Source organism: Hypanus sabinus, chromosome 23 (assembly GCF_030144855.1).
Source record: "Hypanus sabinus isolate sHypSab1 chromosome 23, sHypSab1.hap1, whole genome shotgun sequence".
Classification (NCBI taxonomy): Eukaryota; Metazoa; Chordata; class Chondrichthyes; order Myliobatiformes; family Dasyatidae; genus Hypanus; species Hypanus sabinus.
The window spans coordinates 14,552,383-14,570,886 of record NC_082728.1 but is presented as its reverse complement, the minus strand read 5'-3'; the positions used below and the strand labels follow the sequence as shown (position 1 = coordinate 14,570,886).

The window sequence follows — 18,504 nt, the reverse complement described above, 5'->3', positions numbered from 1 at the left end:
TATTGATTTTTTTCCACTGCCATTTTGAGTAGAATGTGGTTAAGAAAACTATGGTGATGGTAGCAGAGGAATGGTAAAGACTTAGATGTAGAAATTGAGAAAATGTCAGTGGGCAGCGAGCATAGTCAGGATTAGAGTTGGAGACTGATAAAGAGGAGTTAAGAATATGAAGTTCAGAGGAAATTGTAGAAGCTTTTGGACAGTTCTGAAGATGTTAGGGTTTTTAGGTTAGGCAGAAGCAAACCTACTTCTTCTGGTTCTAAAGGCATTTATCTCATGCATCAACACTTTCTGGCACTTTTTTTACTAACTGGGTTTTCCTGAAGTCCAGTAGTAATTAAAAAAATGAGTGTGTTAACTGAAGTCACGTAAGTTTCAATAATTATCACCTTCTGAGGGTAGATATCATGTCTTCCCCTTGCACCATCTTCATTAAAATTGAAAATGGACAGGTACCTGGCTAAGATATATAATATTTTAACAGCCTCTAATTTAATGTGTACATGGTTTTGAAAAAACAAGAATTTCTCTTTGTTTCACATAAGGGCTATCATGACTACGTGGATGAGGTATTGCCTCCTGAGAGTCCATACTTGTACGGTTTACATCCAAATGCAGAAATAGGATTCCTAACAGTGATCTCTGAAAAGTTGTTTCGCACTGTTCTTGAGTTACAACCTAAGGAATCAGCTGGTGACAGCAGCACTGGAGTAACGAGGGAAGAAAAGGTATACAGATTTTTAAGCAAACATTAATTACAAATACAGTATTTCTTAAAACATAGATACTATGTTTAAAAATATTAATGATTAACCATTTCCAAAATTGTCTTTCAACTAAAGTTGTATGCTATATTACAAGATCAATTGAAAATTGAGAAAAATCCAGTTACCCCAGCAAATAGTTTAATGTAAATAGAGAAGAAATAGTAAAATTAATATCAAATCAGTGTCCATGGGATAATATACTGAGTACATACATGTTGATCTGAAAGGCCTGTTTCAATGGTGTATGACTCCATGACTGTTAAACAAAGAATACATCATTGACTAAACATTTATCTGAATCTTTCTTGCCACAATCTTGTACCTCGTGCAATAAACATCATGCAGGAGTTAACCTTTAGAATTCAGAATCAGATTCAGGTTTATAATCACCAGCAGTGTTGTGAAATTTGTCAACTTAGCAGCAGCAGCAGTTCAATGCAAAACATAATATAGAGGGGAAAAAAAAGTAAAAATAAATAAATAAGTAAACCAATTACAGTAAATGTTTATTGAATAGATTAAAAATGGTGCAAAAACAGAAATAGTATATTTAAAAAGTGAGGTAGTGTTCATGGGTTCACTGTCCATTTAGGAATCGGATGGCAGAGGGGAAGAAGCTGTTCCTGAATCACTGAGTGTGCACCTTCAAGCTTCTGTACCTCCTACCCAAAGGCAACAGCGAGAAAAGGGCATGCCCTGGGTACTGGGTGTCCTTAATAGTGAATGCTGCCTTTCTGAGACATCGCTCCTTGAAGATGTCCTGGGTACTTTGTAGGCAAGTAACCAAGATGGAGCCAACTAAATTTAAGACCCTCTGCAGCTTCTTTCGGTCCTGTGCAGTAGGACCCCCCCACCCCATCGAACAGTGATGCAGCCTATCAGAATACTCTCCACCATACATCAGTAGAAGTTTTTGAGTATTTTTGTTTACATACAAAATCTCTTCAAACTCCTAATGTAGTATAGTTGCTGTCTTGCCTTCTTTATAGTTGCATCAATATGTTGGGACCAGGTTAGGTTCTCAGAGATCTTGAAACCCAGGAACTTGAAATTGCTCACTCTCTCCACTTCTGATCCCATGAGGATTGGTATGTGTTCCTTTGTCTTACCCTTCTGGAAGTCCGCAATCAGTTCTGTTGTCTTACTGATGTTGAGTGCAAGGCTGTTGCTGCAACACCACTCCACTAGTTGGTATATCTTGCTCTTGTACACCCTCTCGTCTCCATCTGAGATTCTACCAACAATGGTTGTATCGTCAGCAAATTTATAAATGGTATTTGAGCTATGCCAACCCACACAGTCATGGGTATAGAGAGAGTAGAGGAGTGGGCAAAGCACACACCCGAGGTGCGCCAGTGTTGAATGTCAGCGAGGAGGTATTATCACCAATCTGCATAGATTGTGGTCTTCCAGCAATGGGAGATACAGAGGCCCAGGTTCTGTAACTTTATAGGTCAGGATTGTGGGAAAGATGGTGTTAAATACTGAACTGTAGTCGATGAACAGCATCCTGGTATAAGTGTTTATATTGTCTAGGTGGTCTAAGGCCCTGTGAAGAGCGATTAAGATTGCGTCTGCTGAAATTAATTAATGAGAAGCTTGCCCAAATGTCAGTTGTTGAGCTACAGTTTGTAGATGAAGTCCGATTTTGCACATTTTCAGAGTCTGAGCTCCTAGCCACGTTGACTCACTGAGAAGATGGGCCTTACACTCAATGTGCAGAAGTCACAGACCCACTGTCATCCAGCCCCTTCTGAATCACACTGGTTGTAAATCTAATAGTTTTGATTTGATACTATTGATATGCAGGTTAAGGGAATTCTGGAAGATATCCTGGAAAAACTGCCAGAGGCTTTTAACATGCACGAGATCATGGGTAAAGTGCAAGATAGGACTCCTTATGTTGTTGTGGCCTTCCAGGAATGTGAAAGAACAAATATACTGACTGCAGAGCTGAAACGATCTTTGAAAGAACTAAATCTTGGTCTTAAGGTTTGTCATATTTTAAATAATTGATTTTGTTTTTTCTTTGCGATATTTCAATGTGACCAAGATCCCAGCTTATCTTTATTTTTCTATAAATGCTGAAAATGAAATTCCCCTTATTTAGTTGATGGATCTGAGATGAATAGATTTTCTTTCTGCTGGCAGCTGTTCAGGACTATGATATCAGTTTGAGATGATTAAGCTAGTAAAACCATTAACTTACTAAATGGCAGTATGTGTTTAAGGAGCTGTATGACCTGGGTCTTATTTCCAATGTGGAGGAGTACACGAAGTAAGTAAACCATTGGTTTATATTCTAGTATCAATAATATAGTTTAATAGTCTGAAATGGATCAAAAGATTGTTTTCATCCATAATTATTAAATACCTATTACTATCCTTAATTTTGAAGTTTCAAAGTGAAGATACATCTGCCCACCATTGGTTCCTGTGAGAATTAGGTCTTTAAATACTCAAACACCTATTGCTTGGACAACTATAATGACAGTCAAATAATACTCTAGGCTTAAAATTACAGCCAAGCAGCAATTTCTGCTGCCTTATCTTCTTCAAAGAATTGTGCTGTTACAGGTATTGGTTTTATTGTCACATGTACTGAGATACAGTGAAAAGCTTTTGTTTTGCAGGCCATTTAGACAGATCATAATTAAATCAAGAATGAATAAAAGAAGGTTTATAAATTGAGAATAACAAGAATTTCTCTACTATAATGATTGTCTAATTCTGCAGATGATTCTAGAGGTCATGATTTGGGAAAATAAATAGCATAACTGTTGGGTCAAGACAGGGTTGTAGGTCATAGTTTGTCATTAGCCCAAGTGAAGTCTTATTTTAATTTGATGCACCATAGACCAGAGTTCACTTATTAAAGTTTTCTTTAATATATAAATAAATACATAGATTAGGAAATACCACAAACTTGAATTTCAGTTATTAAAACAACACATTTTTCCATCTGTGTTTTTCAGGGTGAACTGACTATCACAGCTGATATGGAAAATATTTCAAATTCCTTATTCTTTGACATGGTCCCAGATACATGGGCAAAGCTTGCATACCCATCGCTTTTGAACTTGGCTGTATGGTTTACTGATCTCCTTCTTCGTATCAGGGTGAGACAATAAGTTAATGATTACCTGATTGAAAAGTATTAATGATAAAGAACAAAAGGACAGATAATATCCAGTGCTTGACTGTTTCCTTCATTAACACCATTCCTACACTAGATGCAACACCAGTGCTTTTAAAAACAGATACTGCTAAGGTAGATAGGCAGATAGAAAGCAAAGGGTAGCAGTGAATGGGTGTTTCTCAGACTGGCTGGAGGTGACTAGTGGGGTACCACAGGGCTCTGTATTGGGACCACAGCTCTTTACGATTTATGTCAATGATTTAGATGAGGGCATTGAAAACTATATCAGCAAGTTTGCTGACGATACTAAACTGGGTGGCAGTGTGACATGCGAAGAGGACGTTAGGAGAATACAGGGAGACTTGGATAGGCTGAGTGAGTGGGCAGATGTCATTCAATGTGAATAAATGTGAAGTTATCCACTTTGGAAGCAGGAACAAGAGGGCAGAGTATTGTCTGAACGGTGTCGAGTTAGGAAAGGGAGAAATGCAAAGAGACCTAGGAGTCCTAGTTCACCAGTCAATGAAGGTGAATGAGCAAGTGCAACAGGCAGTGAAGAGGGCAAATGGAATGTTGGCCTTTGTTACAAGGGGAATTGAATACAAGAGCAAGGATGTTCTTTTGCATTTGTACAGGGCCCTGGTGAGACCACACCTGGAATATTGTGTACAGTTTTGGTCTCCAGGTTTAAGGAAGGACATTCTGGCAATTGAGGGTGCAGCGTAGATTCACTAGGTTGATTCCTGGGATGGCAGGGCTGTCTTACGCAGAGAGATTGGAGAGATTGGGCTTGTACACGCTGGAATTGAGGAGATTGAGAGGGGATCTGATTGAAATGTTCAAGATAATTAAAGGATTTGATAGGATTGAGGCAGGAAATATGTTCCAGATGTTGGGAGAGTCCAGTACCAGAGGGCATGGATTGAGAATAAGAGGTCAGTTATTTAAAACAGAGTTGAGGAAGAGCTTCTTCTCCCAGAGAGTTTTGGAGGTGTGGAATGCACTGCCTCGGAAGACGGTGGAGGCCAATTCTCTGGATGCTTTCAAGAAGGAGCTGGATAGGGGAATCAAGGGATATGGGGACAAGGCAGGGACTGGGTATTGATAGTGAATGATCAGCCATGATCTCAGAATGGCGGTGCAGACTCGAGGGGCCGAATGGTCTACTTCTGCACCTATTGTCTATTGTACTTATAGGTCTGATCCGCTATTTATTTATACCAATATTATTTATATACCTCATTTAATATGGAAAGCAACTTCCGTTTCTATTATTTAATGTAAACTGGCAATTCCTGGGTTACTCCAAGTATTTGGCTGTTTGATCTTAAAAATAAGCCCACCTCTGTAAAGAGAAAAAAGAACATTCAGGCAAAAATTGCCCCTCCATTTTTCCAGGTGGTCAAAACTCATCAAATAAGTGTTTTTCAACCAATCAATATTAGTAAATCCAGAACTCATCTAAAAATAAATCTCAACATTATTTTATGCCTCCTCTTAGTCAAGCCCTAGTCCTACCAGACCGATCCAAGACACAATTACAATCTCAGCCCTTCATTTGGCTCTTACCATTGATGTGGGTGATGTAAATCCTTTAATATGGGAATTAATTTTATCAATTTATATAAAACACTGCTGTTACCAATTAAGAAAGATTAGAACTAAGATCCTGAAGCACTGGGCAATCAACAGATATATTTTGTTTTAGTGAATTATCCCATAAATATATTCTGGCATCTAATCAAACTAGTTCTAAAATGTTTGCAGAAAAATATTTTATTGAAACTTTCTCACTAAATTGTGTTTATTTCTAGGATTTGGAAGCATGGAGCACAGATTTTACTCTGCCAAATGCGGTGTGGCTTGGTGGTTTGTTCAATCCTCAGTCCTTCCTCACAGCTATAATGCAATCTATGGCTAGAAAAAATGAATGGCCATTGGACAAAATGTGCCTAGCAGTGGAAGTTACAAAGAAAAACAAAGAAGACATGACAAGTGCTCCCAGGGAAGGAGCTTATATCCACGGGCTGTACATGGAAGGTTAGGCATTTGTACAATCAATAATTTTTTAATAAGTATAGGTGAACACATTCTTATGGTCGCTCTGAATGGTATATTATAACAAATTTAGAAAATTATTCAACAAGCTTTCCTAGATTTCTAGCTTTTACCAATTTAGCAAAATCCTAAAATAACATACCACTGATAAATATTCTTAGAGACATTCCAACACTGAGAGCAGTTTTCATTATTTTTTTTGCTATAAAATGTTTGCAGTAAAAGATTTTCATTCATATTACTACTAATATTTTATATGTTGAAAGGTGCCCGTTGGGATAAGAACAGTGGAGTCCTTGCTGACGCACGACTGAAGGAACTTACACCATCGATGCCAGTTGTTTTTATCAAAGCCATTCCAGTGGATCGTCAAGATGCAAAAAACATTTACGAATGCCCAGTGTATAAAACCCGTACCCGAGGTCCGACTTATGTCTGGACTTTTAATCTGAAAACAAAAGAGAAACGAGCTAAATGGATCCTTGCTGGTGTTGCAGTTTTACTACAAGCTTAAAGAGTGATGAAACTTTTGTTTATCGTTTACAGCAATAGATTTAAAAAATAACTATCTACTTCAACCATTTATTTAAATAAATAGTAATTAACTGGCATGGTAATTTGATTTTATCTATGTAGAAATAATACACAAATGCTCCTTGAGGTCTGGCGGTTTAGATGGCCTTTAATATTTTGTTGTAACATTTTATTTTTGCTTTTCATGATTTCATCAGAATTCAAAAGGTAAGCATGAAATTCTTCTAAAGACATATGTATATATGTACACATATATACACACACACACACCAAGAATAGTCTTCATATTGTACAGAGGACTAGAAACCATAGCAGGCAGGGTCACATACCTATAAGAAATTTTTTACCACTTCTGAATTTCAGCACCTCAATGCTTGCAAGGCTCTACCTTATATTAAAAACAAAAGAAAGTTCCTAACTCTTCTAATTTTTTTTCCCCAAAAATAGCAATGTTGGGAATAAATAAAGATGTATGGACATTAAAACTCATAACAAATAGATACTGTGCAGTTTCAGAGAATTTGACCTTGTGCATGACAAGGTACAAACTTTAAGAAATTTAACAAGTAAATGGAAAAGATGCCCTAAATCAGGAATTAACTCAATGGTTGAAAGGATTTAACATAAACTACTGTAAATCAGCAAAGCATTACAACTACTCTTCAGAGCAACTAGATTTGGAGAATGAATGCTAGCTTACTAGAGTCACCCACAGATCATTATCATTATTTCACCTAACTTTTTGAATAACAATTCAAAATGCACCACTTTGGTAGGAAAGCAAGTTTTTGAAAATCAAGTTATTCATCTTGTGCCTACTTCTGACAGTTGAGTGATTTACAAAAACGGCCATTTTTGAGAGCACTGGTCTGAGTTATACATCCGCAAGAAATCTAGGTCAGAACAAAAATTCTATTCACTCTTTATCAGGCTAATGAAGCACAATAAGGAAGAACTTCCAAGCCAAGAATTCCTATTGCTGGTGTTCAGTCAAATTCAAATGCACCAAGAAACAAATTCCAACTTTTTGTGACCACCCAGCCATCAAAAGGATTTTGTCCAATTAATAAAATCCTGGGCAATGTTCCTACAGGCATGGCAGGTAGGTCTTGCATCAGCCTCTCTCCCAAAATACAACTGTTATAAAAACACCATTAGTTAGCTACATTCAATAAGACATAAAATTAAGGTACATTTATAATCTTTAAGGGAAAGAAATTCTGGAGTAGAAATTAGAGCACATGACCAAGGTCAGGTTTCTATTCTGTCCCCTTGAAAGCATATCTCTTGCATAAAATTACATCAGTGTAAAATCAATCATGGAATCTTAAGGCTGCATTAAGGAAAAGTTGGGAGTTTAGTTGCAGTTTTAAATTTTCAACTACCGTTATTCAAACAGTTCTATTGATCAAGATGCAGAATTGGAAGTTGAAGTATAATGAACTTACAATAGACATATCCTTCACTAGTTTCTAAAAAAAGTGCTTTATTAATGGTGTTACTAGTTTCACCCAGAGTTTCACATGTCTATTTGGTTGGTCAAATGTAGAAGCCAAAACTTCACTTGATAAATGGTACAAATTCTTCTGTTCCTGAAAAATATAAGTACAAATTTCTTAATTATGAAGTCCACATCAAATAACACAATAAATTACTTGAAATCATGTTTTCTCCCAACCAAAGATTCAAAGGACTCCAAGTTATAGCACAAAGTCAACATGAGAAATATTCAAATATTTTTTAATTCATAGGTATGCTTGAGCATCACTTCCGATGTTGCAGGCCACAGCTGCAGAATCAGTTTAGCACTGAGGTGAGTAAGCCTCTCCGAGTCGTGAGCTAAACACCGGTCTTGCCCTCAACCTTGCCCTCAACCTTGATGTCTTGCCCTCAACCTTGACGCCTTGATCTTTTTAATCTGACTCGGCACATACACTGGCCAAATATCGGTTCGTTTTTCATTGTCAGGTCTGGGCTCCTCCACTCCAATCCAGCCCCAAATCTGCTCCAGCAATGCGGCCATACCTGCATTCTCGAGTGTCCAGTCCACTGAATCCTTCAGGATACGACAAAATGCCAAGTCGTACATATGATTCAAAGGCATAACTCCCAAAGGGAGTTGAAACTGTGAGTTGCAGAGATTGTAGTTCAGAAAAAGTGTACTTAATAAAAATGGTTAGTAGTTTTGTTTGGTTAGCTGTTTGTAAAGCTTTGGCATGTCCTCCATTCCCAGAGGGAAAAAAGGAAAGAAAACAAGATGAGCTGAAATTACAGATGGGTGACTGATAAAGACCAAGAAATCAACTTATCTTAAGTTGTAGAATTCAATTTCCAGTCCAGAAAGCTGCAATTGAGGGGCAATTCCTCAAGCATGCCTTGGGTCTCACTATGATGGCACAGGAGGTCACAAAGTAACAGGTCAGAATGGGATGGGGGAATTAAAGTGGAAAGCAATGAGAAGCTCAGGGTCACCGGGTGAAATGAATACAGATGTCTTGCAAAGCGATCACCAATACAAAGTTGGTTTCTCCAGCATAGAGGAGACCACAGTGCACAGCACTGGCAGTTCAACCTGTACCATCTGTTATATTTGCTTAGCTTCTTTTGTCTTCTTCCTCCTTCCTCTGGGTTTTGCTTCCAGCTCTGTACTTCACAACTCCCACATTCATCAGTCTACAATCTTGCTCTCCAATTGCTCCCATTCACTCCCTGACCAGGTAACATTGTTTACAGACACAAGATATTCTACAGATGCTAGAAATCCTGACTAACACACACAAGATGCTAAAGGAACTCAACAGGTCAAGCAGCACCATAGGAAAGAATAAAGATAAATATTTTGTGCCAGAAGGTTCTTGGTCTGAAATGTTGATTCACAGAAACACAGAAAACCTACAGCACAATACAGGCCTTTGGCTGACAATGCTGTGCCGAACATACACTTACTTTAGAAATTGCCCAGGGTTATCATAGCCTTCTATTTTACTAAGCTCCATGTACCTATCCAGGAATCTCTTCAAAGACCCTGTATCTGCTTCCACCACCGTTGCCAGCAGTACATTCCACAAACTCACCACTCTGCATAAAAGAAACTTACCCCTGACATCTCCTCTGTACCTACTTCTAAGTACCTTAAAACTGCGCCCTCTCATGCTAGCCATTTCAGCCCTGGGAAAAAGTCTCTGACTATCCACATGATAAATGCCTCACATCGTCTTATACACCTCTATCAGGTCACCTCTCATCCTCCGTTGTTCCGAGGAGAAAAGGCCAAGTTCACTCAACCTATTCTCATAAGACATGCTCCCCAATCCAAGCAATATCCTTGTAAATCTCCTCTGCACCCTTTCTATAGCTTCCACATCCTTCCTGTAGTGAGGTGACCAGAACTGAGCACAGTACTCCAAAGTGGGGTCTGACCAGGATCCTATGTAGCTGTAATATTACCTCTTGGCTCTTGAATGCAATCCCACGGTTGATGAAGGCCAATTCACTGTATGCCTTCTTAACCACCGAGTCCACCTGCGCAGGAGTTTTGAGTGTCCTATGGACTTGAACTGCCAGATCCCTCTGATCCTCCACACTGCCAGGAGTCTTACCATTAATATTATGTACTGCCATCATATTTGACCTACCAAAATGAACCATCTCACACTTATCTGTGTTGAACTCCATCTTCCACTTCTCAGCCCAGTTTTGCATCCTACTGTAACCTCTGACAGCCCTCCACACTATCCACAACAACCCCAACCTTTGCGTCATCAACAAATTTACTAACCAATCCTTCCACTTCCTCATCCAGGCCATTTACAAAAATCACAGAGAGAAGGGGTCTCAGAACAGATCCCTAAAGCACACCAACTGGTCACCAACCTCCATGCAGAATATGACCCATCTACAACCACTCTTTGCCTTCTGTGGGAAAGCCAATTCCGGACCCAGAATTCCCTTCATTATTTTACACTGGCCATCTCCCCTATCCACCTCTTCCCCCACCTTTTTCAGTCCAGATGAAGAGTTTTAACCCAAAATGCCAATTCCTTTCCATAGATACTGCCTGACCTGTGGCCTCCTCTAGCATTGTACATATGTTATAGCTTATCACCATGCTCACGCTGCTTTTAACTTATCAAAGACAGCCTCCTCCTCCGCCCTACCCTCCTTGCAGCTTCAGACGCTTCTTCTGTCTCCTTTTCATTTCTGACCTGAAACTTTGATTCTGTTTCTCCTCCCACAGATGCCGCCTGAGCTCCTGAATATTTCCAGCATTTCCTGGCATCTCTTTTTTAAAATGTTCATCAGAGGTGTTCTGAACAAATCTTTTCAAAAATAATGTCAAAAGAAGAGATGCTGAGATTTACTGTCACATTTCCATGAAAAGTCTTGATCCTCACTTAATGTTACATTTTCACCTTGACTTCAGTGGCATTTATCAGATGACCTGGAAAAGTAGCAGGTCCACCCTTTTATCGGAAACATCGTGCTGGCGTAGTCCGAATTGAGCTATAATAAGTTCAAGACCAGTACCTCTCCTGTGCCAATGAGGTCTCTGGTCTCTGGAATGAGGTGTAGACATCAATAAGTTGCAGCCATCTTCCCAAACAACTAGTGTCATTTTCCGTAGATTTACCCTGCACAAACTCTAAACCCCACACACTTCTAGACATTAAAATCCTGTTGTTCCTAATGATCTGCAAATTTATAGCCTCGTGTAAAATTCTTACAGCCGACATTAGAAGCATAGAGCTTTAAGGATTACTCCAAGTGCAGAATATAACGTGGACTTGCTTTTCCACAAATGGTTGTTGTAGGCAAGTGAGTAAAAGTGTATGAGCAATCAGATTAGCATTTGAAGGATATAGAAAAACACACTGGGGGGAAAAAAGGAGTAGAATTCAAGAAGATATTGTTCCAGCATGTTCACTGGCAGACTGCCATCTTATGATTAACCCCCTATTCCTAACTACTTATGTGCATGGGAACAATCCTATCCGGTTTTGTTTCAGAGAAGGAAAGCAAGGATGTGTATGCTCATAACTATGTTCATGAGGCACCACTGACCAACTTCTAGCTCAGCTCACTTCCATCTGAGCATTAGTAAGATTCAGCCTGTTATAATTAACAGAGACTGAAATGTGTTAGCAGAACAGAATACACCTTTTCTACCTGATCTGCTGAGAATGTTGAAAATTTTGTTCTCATTGTACATTTTCATTTAGTTTTCAAGTTGGGGGAAACTTTTAATCTCAGTATAACTATCTTAGATACTACCAAGAGCAAAAAATGGAAAGCATCCTCTACATAGAAAGTAAATGTTCTGTTCTGAGCACATAATAAAATAAATAAGACACTGAAATCCATTACTGACCTGATGTAACAGCTGTTGTAACTTGCAATTTTCTGTCACAATTGCTAACTGAGCCTCCAGGTCTCTGTGCACCGATCTGTACCCAAAGTTGGGAGAGCCAATCAAAGTTAGACAAGGCCACTTGCTTCCCGACAAGTAATACCAAAGACCTAAGTAAAAGAGTGATAATAATGAATAATGCTTCAGGTAAAATGAGGGGCAATCATTGCACTATTCATTTCTGCTATGATGCATTGCAGCCAACAAGTTTTGTGAATTACAAGGCTCCTCTGAAACTAACAAAGCTCTACAATTTTTATCTGAACTGTATTGGCTTTCTTTTGCGACATGGCGTGGCTGGTATTGCCAGGTTGAGTATCCAGACAATGAATTCTACAGATAGCAAGAGAAACAAGGGGATTCTTACAACAGACCTTAATCAGCAACATGCACTGTATTCCAAGGTTGAGGATTCAATGGTCATAATCATATATTGGGTCATCTAAAATCCACACTGTGGACCAGGTCACAATATTCTTGCTTTTATGGGTTTTGACATGCAATATCTTCCAGAGAGGTTGAAGCCAGGGACTTGGGTTGTAGAGTCAGTAAGGGGTTACAGTACCCAGCAATGGATCCATCCCAGAATTCCCTTCATTGGGATATCTGTCCTGGACCCTCAGTATGAACGTTGGCCACTGTTGTTCAGAATGGCCTGTGTAATGTTAGGCGTGTTTGTGGTGAATTTGCTAAGTGTAGGTAATGGGAAGTTAGTGACTACGATACCCATCTTGCAAAGGACAATGGAATCATTATGATTCCAATATAGGATAGTACTTGTAGCCATTCATTTGGAATGGAATTAAGCCTCCTTGTTACCATATTGATAGCAACCACTTAATGCATGTTTATCTTCAGCTAATGACTGGAAGACCATGAGAGAAATTTGGCTGCAGAACATACTGGGAGGAGATTAAAGTGCAGTAAGGGACTTACTTCCCCTTAACCTTCCAGAATGGTATGTAACAGGCTTTGGTTAAATGGTACCAATGTGCAAGTGTTCTAACAAGGATGCCAAAGTTTGTGGCTGAAGTATCTTAATCCCTTACCTAACATTGCTATTCTTCAAAAGAACAACCACATGACTGAGTAATTTAGTTTGAGCTTGAGGCAGGAGGCCTGGAAATGGCAATCATGAGTTACTGAGACAAGTAATAACAAGCACTCTAGTTTGTTATGGCCAAAGTTCACAGAAGTTGGAGAATGATATCCATGGAAAGGTCATTTAACTTGTACACACTAATATTTCATTTTGATAGTACTCATAGAGAAAAACAGATTTACTATAATGGAAACACTAACTTACAGGACAAACTTAGCACTCAAAATAAAACAAAATCTAAACAATTTCAATTAAAACTAAATAAACATGACACACACTGATAATTTGCCAGTTCATTGTACTTTTTATAAAAACACAGCATAGGGCACACAGATTGAATAAATGCTAGCTTGTAAGCACTTTGTAAAACAAATCATTCTAAAGAAAAATTAGGTTATGTGTGGAAAAAACCCTACAGGAAGCCAACGGCACTTCTCAGAATTCACACCAGAAACCATTCAGTTCAGACCATTCATGTTCCCTCACGCAAACTGAAAAGCATTCCATTTAAGAAACACCAACAGAATGAGGATTATGGTTAAACATGAACACTCTGTTAAGGCTGGATTTGTTAAAGTTTATACTATGCTAATACAAACATTACAAAGCATTCAAGATGGCTTCCTCTGCTACTTCAAATAAAGGCTCAGAATACACGCTATGGCAAGAAAGAAAATGCAGAGCTCTGCTGAAGAACTTGCATTCCTGAACATAAAATAATAAATATCAAAAGATTTTTTTTTAATTACATGAAAATCCAAAATAAAACGTTGCCAGAAAAAAAAGCTGCAAATGTTAGCAAGTCAGAGAGCAACTGTGGAAAGAGAAACAGAGTTATTATTTCAGATCCAAGACATTTAACAGAGCAAAGAAGTTCAAAACTACAAAGTACAACAGAACAAAAGTAAGTTAGTGTCAAGTTGTAGCGAGGGTGCAAAAGGAATGATGAAGCCAAATATCTCTGATACAGCAAGGACAGCCTTGGCACATTAATACACTGTTACAATCCTACCCAGCGACAATAATACTCTGTTTACAATCCTAGCCAACTACACTAATACCTTTCCCAGAATGCAAACAACTACACCGACACACTATTCACACTGTTACCGACCACACCGACATGGTTCACAGTGTTACCGACCTCACCGACCACAACAACACGGTGTTCACAGTGTAACCGACCACACCGGCGCACTGTTTACAGTGTCACCGACCACACCGACACGGTGTTCACAATGTCACGGACCACACCGACACACTATTCACACTGTTACCGACCACACCGACATGGTTCACAGTGTTACCGACCTCACCGACCACAACACGGTGTTCACAGTGTAACCGACCACACCGGCGCACTGTTTACAGTGTCACGGACCACACCGACACGGTGTTCACAATGTCACGGACCACACCGACACACTATTCACACTGTTACCGACCACACCGACATGGTTCACAGTGTTACCGACCTCACCGACCACAACAACACGGTGTTCACAGTGTAACCGACCACACCGGCGCACTGTTTACAGTGTCACGGACCACACCGACACGGTGTTCACAATGTCACGGACCACACGGACACGGTGTTCACAATGTCACCGACCACACCGACACGGTGCTCAAAATGTCACCGACCACACTGACACGCTGTTCACAATGTCAGCGACCACACCGACACGGTGTTCACAATGTCACCGACCACACCGACACAGTGTTCACAATGTTACCAACCGCACCGACACGGTGCTCACAATGTCACTGACCGCACCGACACGCTGTTCAGAATGTCACCGACATGTCACCGACCACACCGACACGGGGTTCACAATGTCACCGACCACACGGACACACATCAGAATGTTACCAATCACATCAACACGGTGTTCACAGTGTTACCGACCACACCGACACACATCAGAATGTCACCGACCACACCGACACGGTGTTCACAATGTCACCCACCACACCAACAGTGTTCACAATGTCACCGACCACACCGACACAGTGTTCACAATGTCACCGACCAAACCGACACGGTGTTCACAGTGTCACCAACCGCATCAACACGCTGTTCACAGTGTTACCGACACCAAAACTCTGTACACCATGCTACCAACTACATCAATACACTGTTCACAATTGCACTCCCGTTGCACTCACAACCATCATCATGAAGTGTTTCAAGAGGGTCGTCTTGAGGCATATCAAGACCCTGCTGCCCCCCTCACTGGATCTCCTGCAGTTCGTGTACCGTCCCAAGCGCTCAACAGATGACGCCATTGCCACCACCCTCCACCTGGCCCTAACCCACCTGGACAAAAAAAGACAAGTGCGTTTTTGAATGCTGTTCATTGACTTCAGTTCAGCATTCAACACAATCATTCCCCAGAAACTGATTGGAAAGCTGAGCCTTCTGGGCCTGAACACCTCCCTCTGCAACTGGATCCTAGACTTCCTGACTGGGAGACCTCAGTCAGTCCGAATCGGGAGCAGCATCTCCAACACCATCACACTGTGTGCTCAGTCCACTGCTGTTCATTCTGCTGACCCACGACTGTGCTGCAACACACAGCTCAAACCACATCATCAAGTTCGCCGATGACACCACCATGTTGGGTCTCATCAGCAAGAACAAGTCAGCTTACAGAGAGGAGGTGCAGCGGCTAACGGACTGGTGCAGAGCCAACAACCTGCCTCTTAATGTGAACAAAACAAAAGAGATGGTTGTTGAATTCACGAGGGCACGGAGTGACCACTCCCTGCTGAACATCGACAGCTCCTCGGTAGAGATCATTAAGAGCACCAAATTTCTTGGTGTTCACCTGGCAGAGAATCTCACCTGGTCTCTCAACAACAGCTCCATAGCAAAGAAAGCCCAGCAGCGTCTCTACTTTCTGTGAAGGCTGAGGGAAGTCCATCTCCCACCCCCCATCCTCATCACATTCTACAGATGTTGTACTGAGAGCATCCTGAGCAGCTGCATCACTGCCTGGTTCAGAAATTGCACCATCTCGGATCGCAAGAACCTGCAGCAGATAGTGAGGTCAGCTGAGAAGATCATCGGGGTCTCTCTTCCCACCATTACAGACATTTACACTACACGTTGCATCTGCAAAGCAAACAGCATTATGAAGGACACCACGCACCCCTCAAACTCTTCTCCCTCCTGCCATTTGGGAAAAGGCACCGAAGCATTCGGGCTCTCACGACCAGACTATGTAACAGTTTCTTTCCCCAAGCTATCAGACTCCTCAATACCCAGAGTCAGGACTGACACCAACTTACTGCCCTCTACTGTGCCTTCTGTCTTGTTTATTACTTATTGTAATGCCTGCACTGTTTTGTCCACTTTATGCAGTCTGTAGTCTGGAGTAGTATTGTTTAATGTAGTTCAGTGTAGTTTTTGTATTGTTTCATGTAGCACCATCGTCCTGTGTACTGTACCAGCAGTTATGGTCAAAATGCCAATAAAAAGCGACTTGACTTGACAATTCTACTAACTACAGGAATATGCTGTTAACAATGCTACTGACTACATCTATACAATGAATTCTACCGACTACACTGATACTCTGTTCACAATGCTACCAACTACACCAGCAGGCTGTTCACAATGCTACCGAAATGCTGTTCACACTGTTATCTGTCTAACGAGAATGTTTACAGGAAAGCCAAAACAAAAAAAGAGACAAAGGATCTGAAATAGTTTCCAAAGCTCTTGGAGAGAACTGAAAACAAAAAGATGCCTGGTCATGCCCCAAAAAGGCAGTATCGTTGGACAAGAAAATAACTGATGGTATTATTACATCAGTTCCTCGAATCTGTGCGGTGAATAACTTGTGCAGTACTCTAGATCAGATGAAGTACAAGAAGAGAAAAGAGATAAAAAGACAGATACTGTCTCTCATTAACACAAGCGATTCTGCAGATGCTGGAGATCCTAAGCAACATACACAAAATGCCGGAGGAACTCAGCAGGTCAGGCGGCATCTATGGATAGAATAAACAGTTGATGTTTTGACCCAAGACCCTTCTTCAGGACTAAAGAGAAATTACCTCTCCTCCAGAACCAGGGAATCACAAAGGAAACATTCCCTTCAGAATGTGAAGGCGAATGCAGAAGGCATGCCTGGTGGTGAAATCTCATTAATAGTGGCAGAAACTGTTTCACTTTCCACAGATCTAGCATTTTGTTTCTCGTACACTTTGCTACAACATTAAAATTAGACATTTTTCCCCCCAAGTAGTAACTTAACAATCTTTGGTTACAAAATCACAACTCATTTAAAATTTCTCAAACATAGAACTGACAGGATCAAACTGCATCCTCATTCGTTCAATTAACCTCTCAGATCCCAGAACTATACTGTTTGTGGTGATTCTGTTTGTGTTGGTCAGCCACTACAATTCCAAGAATACAAAAAAAATTTAAAATATTTCAAGTGATGCAAAACACAAGAAGCAAGACAGAAATGCAGGTTGTTTCCTTTCTCTCCGGTGTGAATTCCCTCCATTTTCATCAGTGTAGTTCAACGTTCTACATGTTTTGTTGGGATGGAGAGTGATTGGGCATGACAGCACTTATTGCTGATCCCCGTTGCTTGAGTTTGGCATTTCGGAGACGCAGCGTGGCTCTGAAACCATGTGCAAACCAGAGCTGGTGGGGAGTTCTTGAGCTGCCAGTGAATCAGATGGTTTTTAATCAATCACAAAAGGGTGCATTTCTAGTGCCATCAGTTACTCATTGTTTGTCCAATTTAACTGGAACCTCTAACTATTATAGCACCATGTGTCTAATACAATTTCTAGCAGAGACCATTTCTTGGGGTTAAGCTATAAGGGTATGCTAACCACTACCCTAGTGTATTGCCCCTAAAGAGGATGTGTTTTTGTGACAGATTTCAGGGTTCTGAAAGAGGTGGCTTGGAGAGATTGTTGAGGCATTAGAAGCAATCTTTCGAGAATCGCTAGATTCTGAAATGGTTCCAGAGGGTTGGAAAATTGCAAATGTCACTCCACTTTATAAGAACGGAAGAGGGCAGAAGAAAGGGAAGTATAGGCCAGTAAGCCTGACTTCAGTGGTTGGGAAGATGTTTGAGTCCATTACTAAGGATGAGGTTTGGGGGTATTTGGAGGCACATGATAAAATAGTCCAAGACAGAATGGATTCCTTAAGCGGAAATCTGACAAATCTGGAGGAATTCTTTGAGGAAGTAACAGGCAGGATAAACAAAGGAAAGCCAGTGGGTGTTGTTTACTTGGATTTTCAGAAGGCCTCTTACAAGGTCTAGCATGTCAGGCTGCTTAACAAGATAATCCATGGCTTTTACAGGAAAGATACTAGCATGGATAAAGCATTGGCTGATTGGCAGAAGGCAAAGAGTCAAAATTCTGGTTGGGTTGCTGGTGACGTGGTGTTCTACAGGGTTTGGTGTTGGGATCACTTTTTTCCCCACATTATACAGTGTGTCAACAACTTGAATGACAG

The 18,504-nt window shown here is 40.5% G+C and overlaps 2 protein-coding genes across 6 annotated transcripts in view; one reads left to right on the top strand and one right to left on the bottom strand.

Annotated features, from left to right (window-relative positions):
* Positions 1-6,482, top strand: part of LOC132380342 (dynein axonemal heavy chain 17-like) — a 247,591-nt gene extending 241,109 nt beyond the window's left edge. Inside the window, 5 exon segments of the mRNA XM_059949089.1 lie at positions 546-728; positions 2,499-2,759; positions 3,743-3,886; positions 5,721-5,946; positions 6,231-6,482. Coding sequence (XP_059805072.1) covers positions 546-728; positions 2,499-2,759; positions 3,743-3,886; positions 5,721-5,946; positions 6,231-6,478 — 1,062 coding nt within the window. The 3' untranslated portion in view covers positions 6,479-6,482.
* An 84-nt stretch (positions 6,483-6,566) lies between these two features.
* The window catches only part of LOC132379989 (CDP-diacylglycerol--glycerol-3-phosphate 3-phosphatidyltransferase, mitochondrial), a 55,040-nt gene continuing 43,102 nt past the window's right edge, over positions 6,567-18,504 (bottom strand). For all 5 annotated transcript variants that reach the window (XM_059948423.1, XM_059948421.1, XM_059948422.1 and 2 more), the window contains exons 8-9: positions 11,867-12,015; positions 6,567-8,090 (exon numbers count right to left, since the gene is read on the bottom strand). In XM_059948423.1, the coding sequence (XP_059804406.1) occupies positions 7,971-8,090; positions 11,867-12,015 (269 nt within the window). In that variant the 3' untranslated portion in view covers positions 6,567-7,970. The remainder of the gene's footprint in view (positions 8,091-11,866; positions 12,016-18,504) is intronic.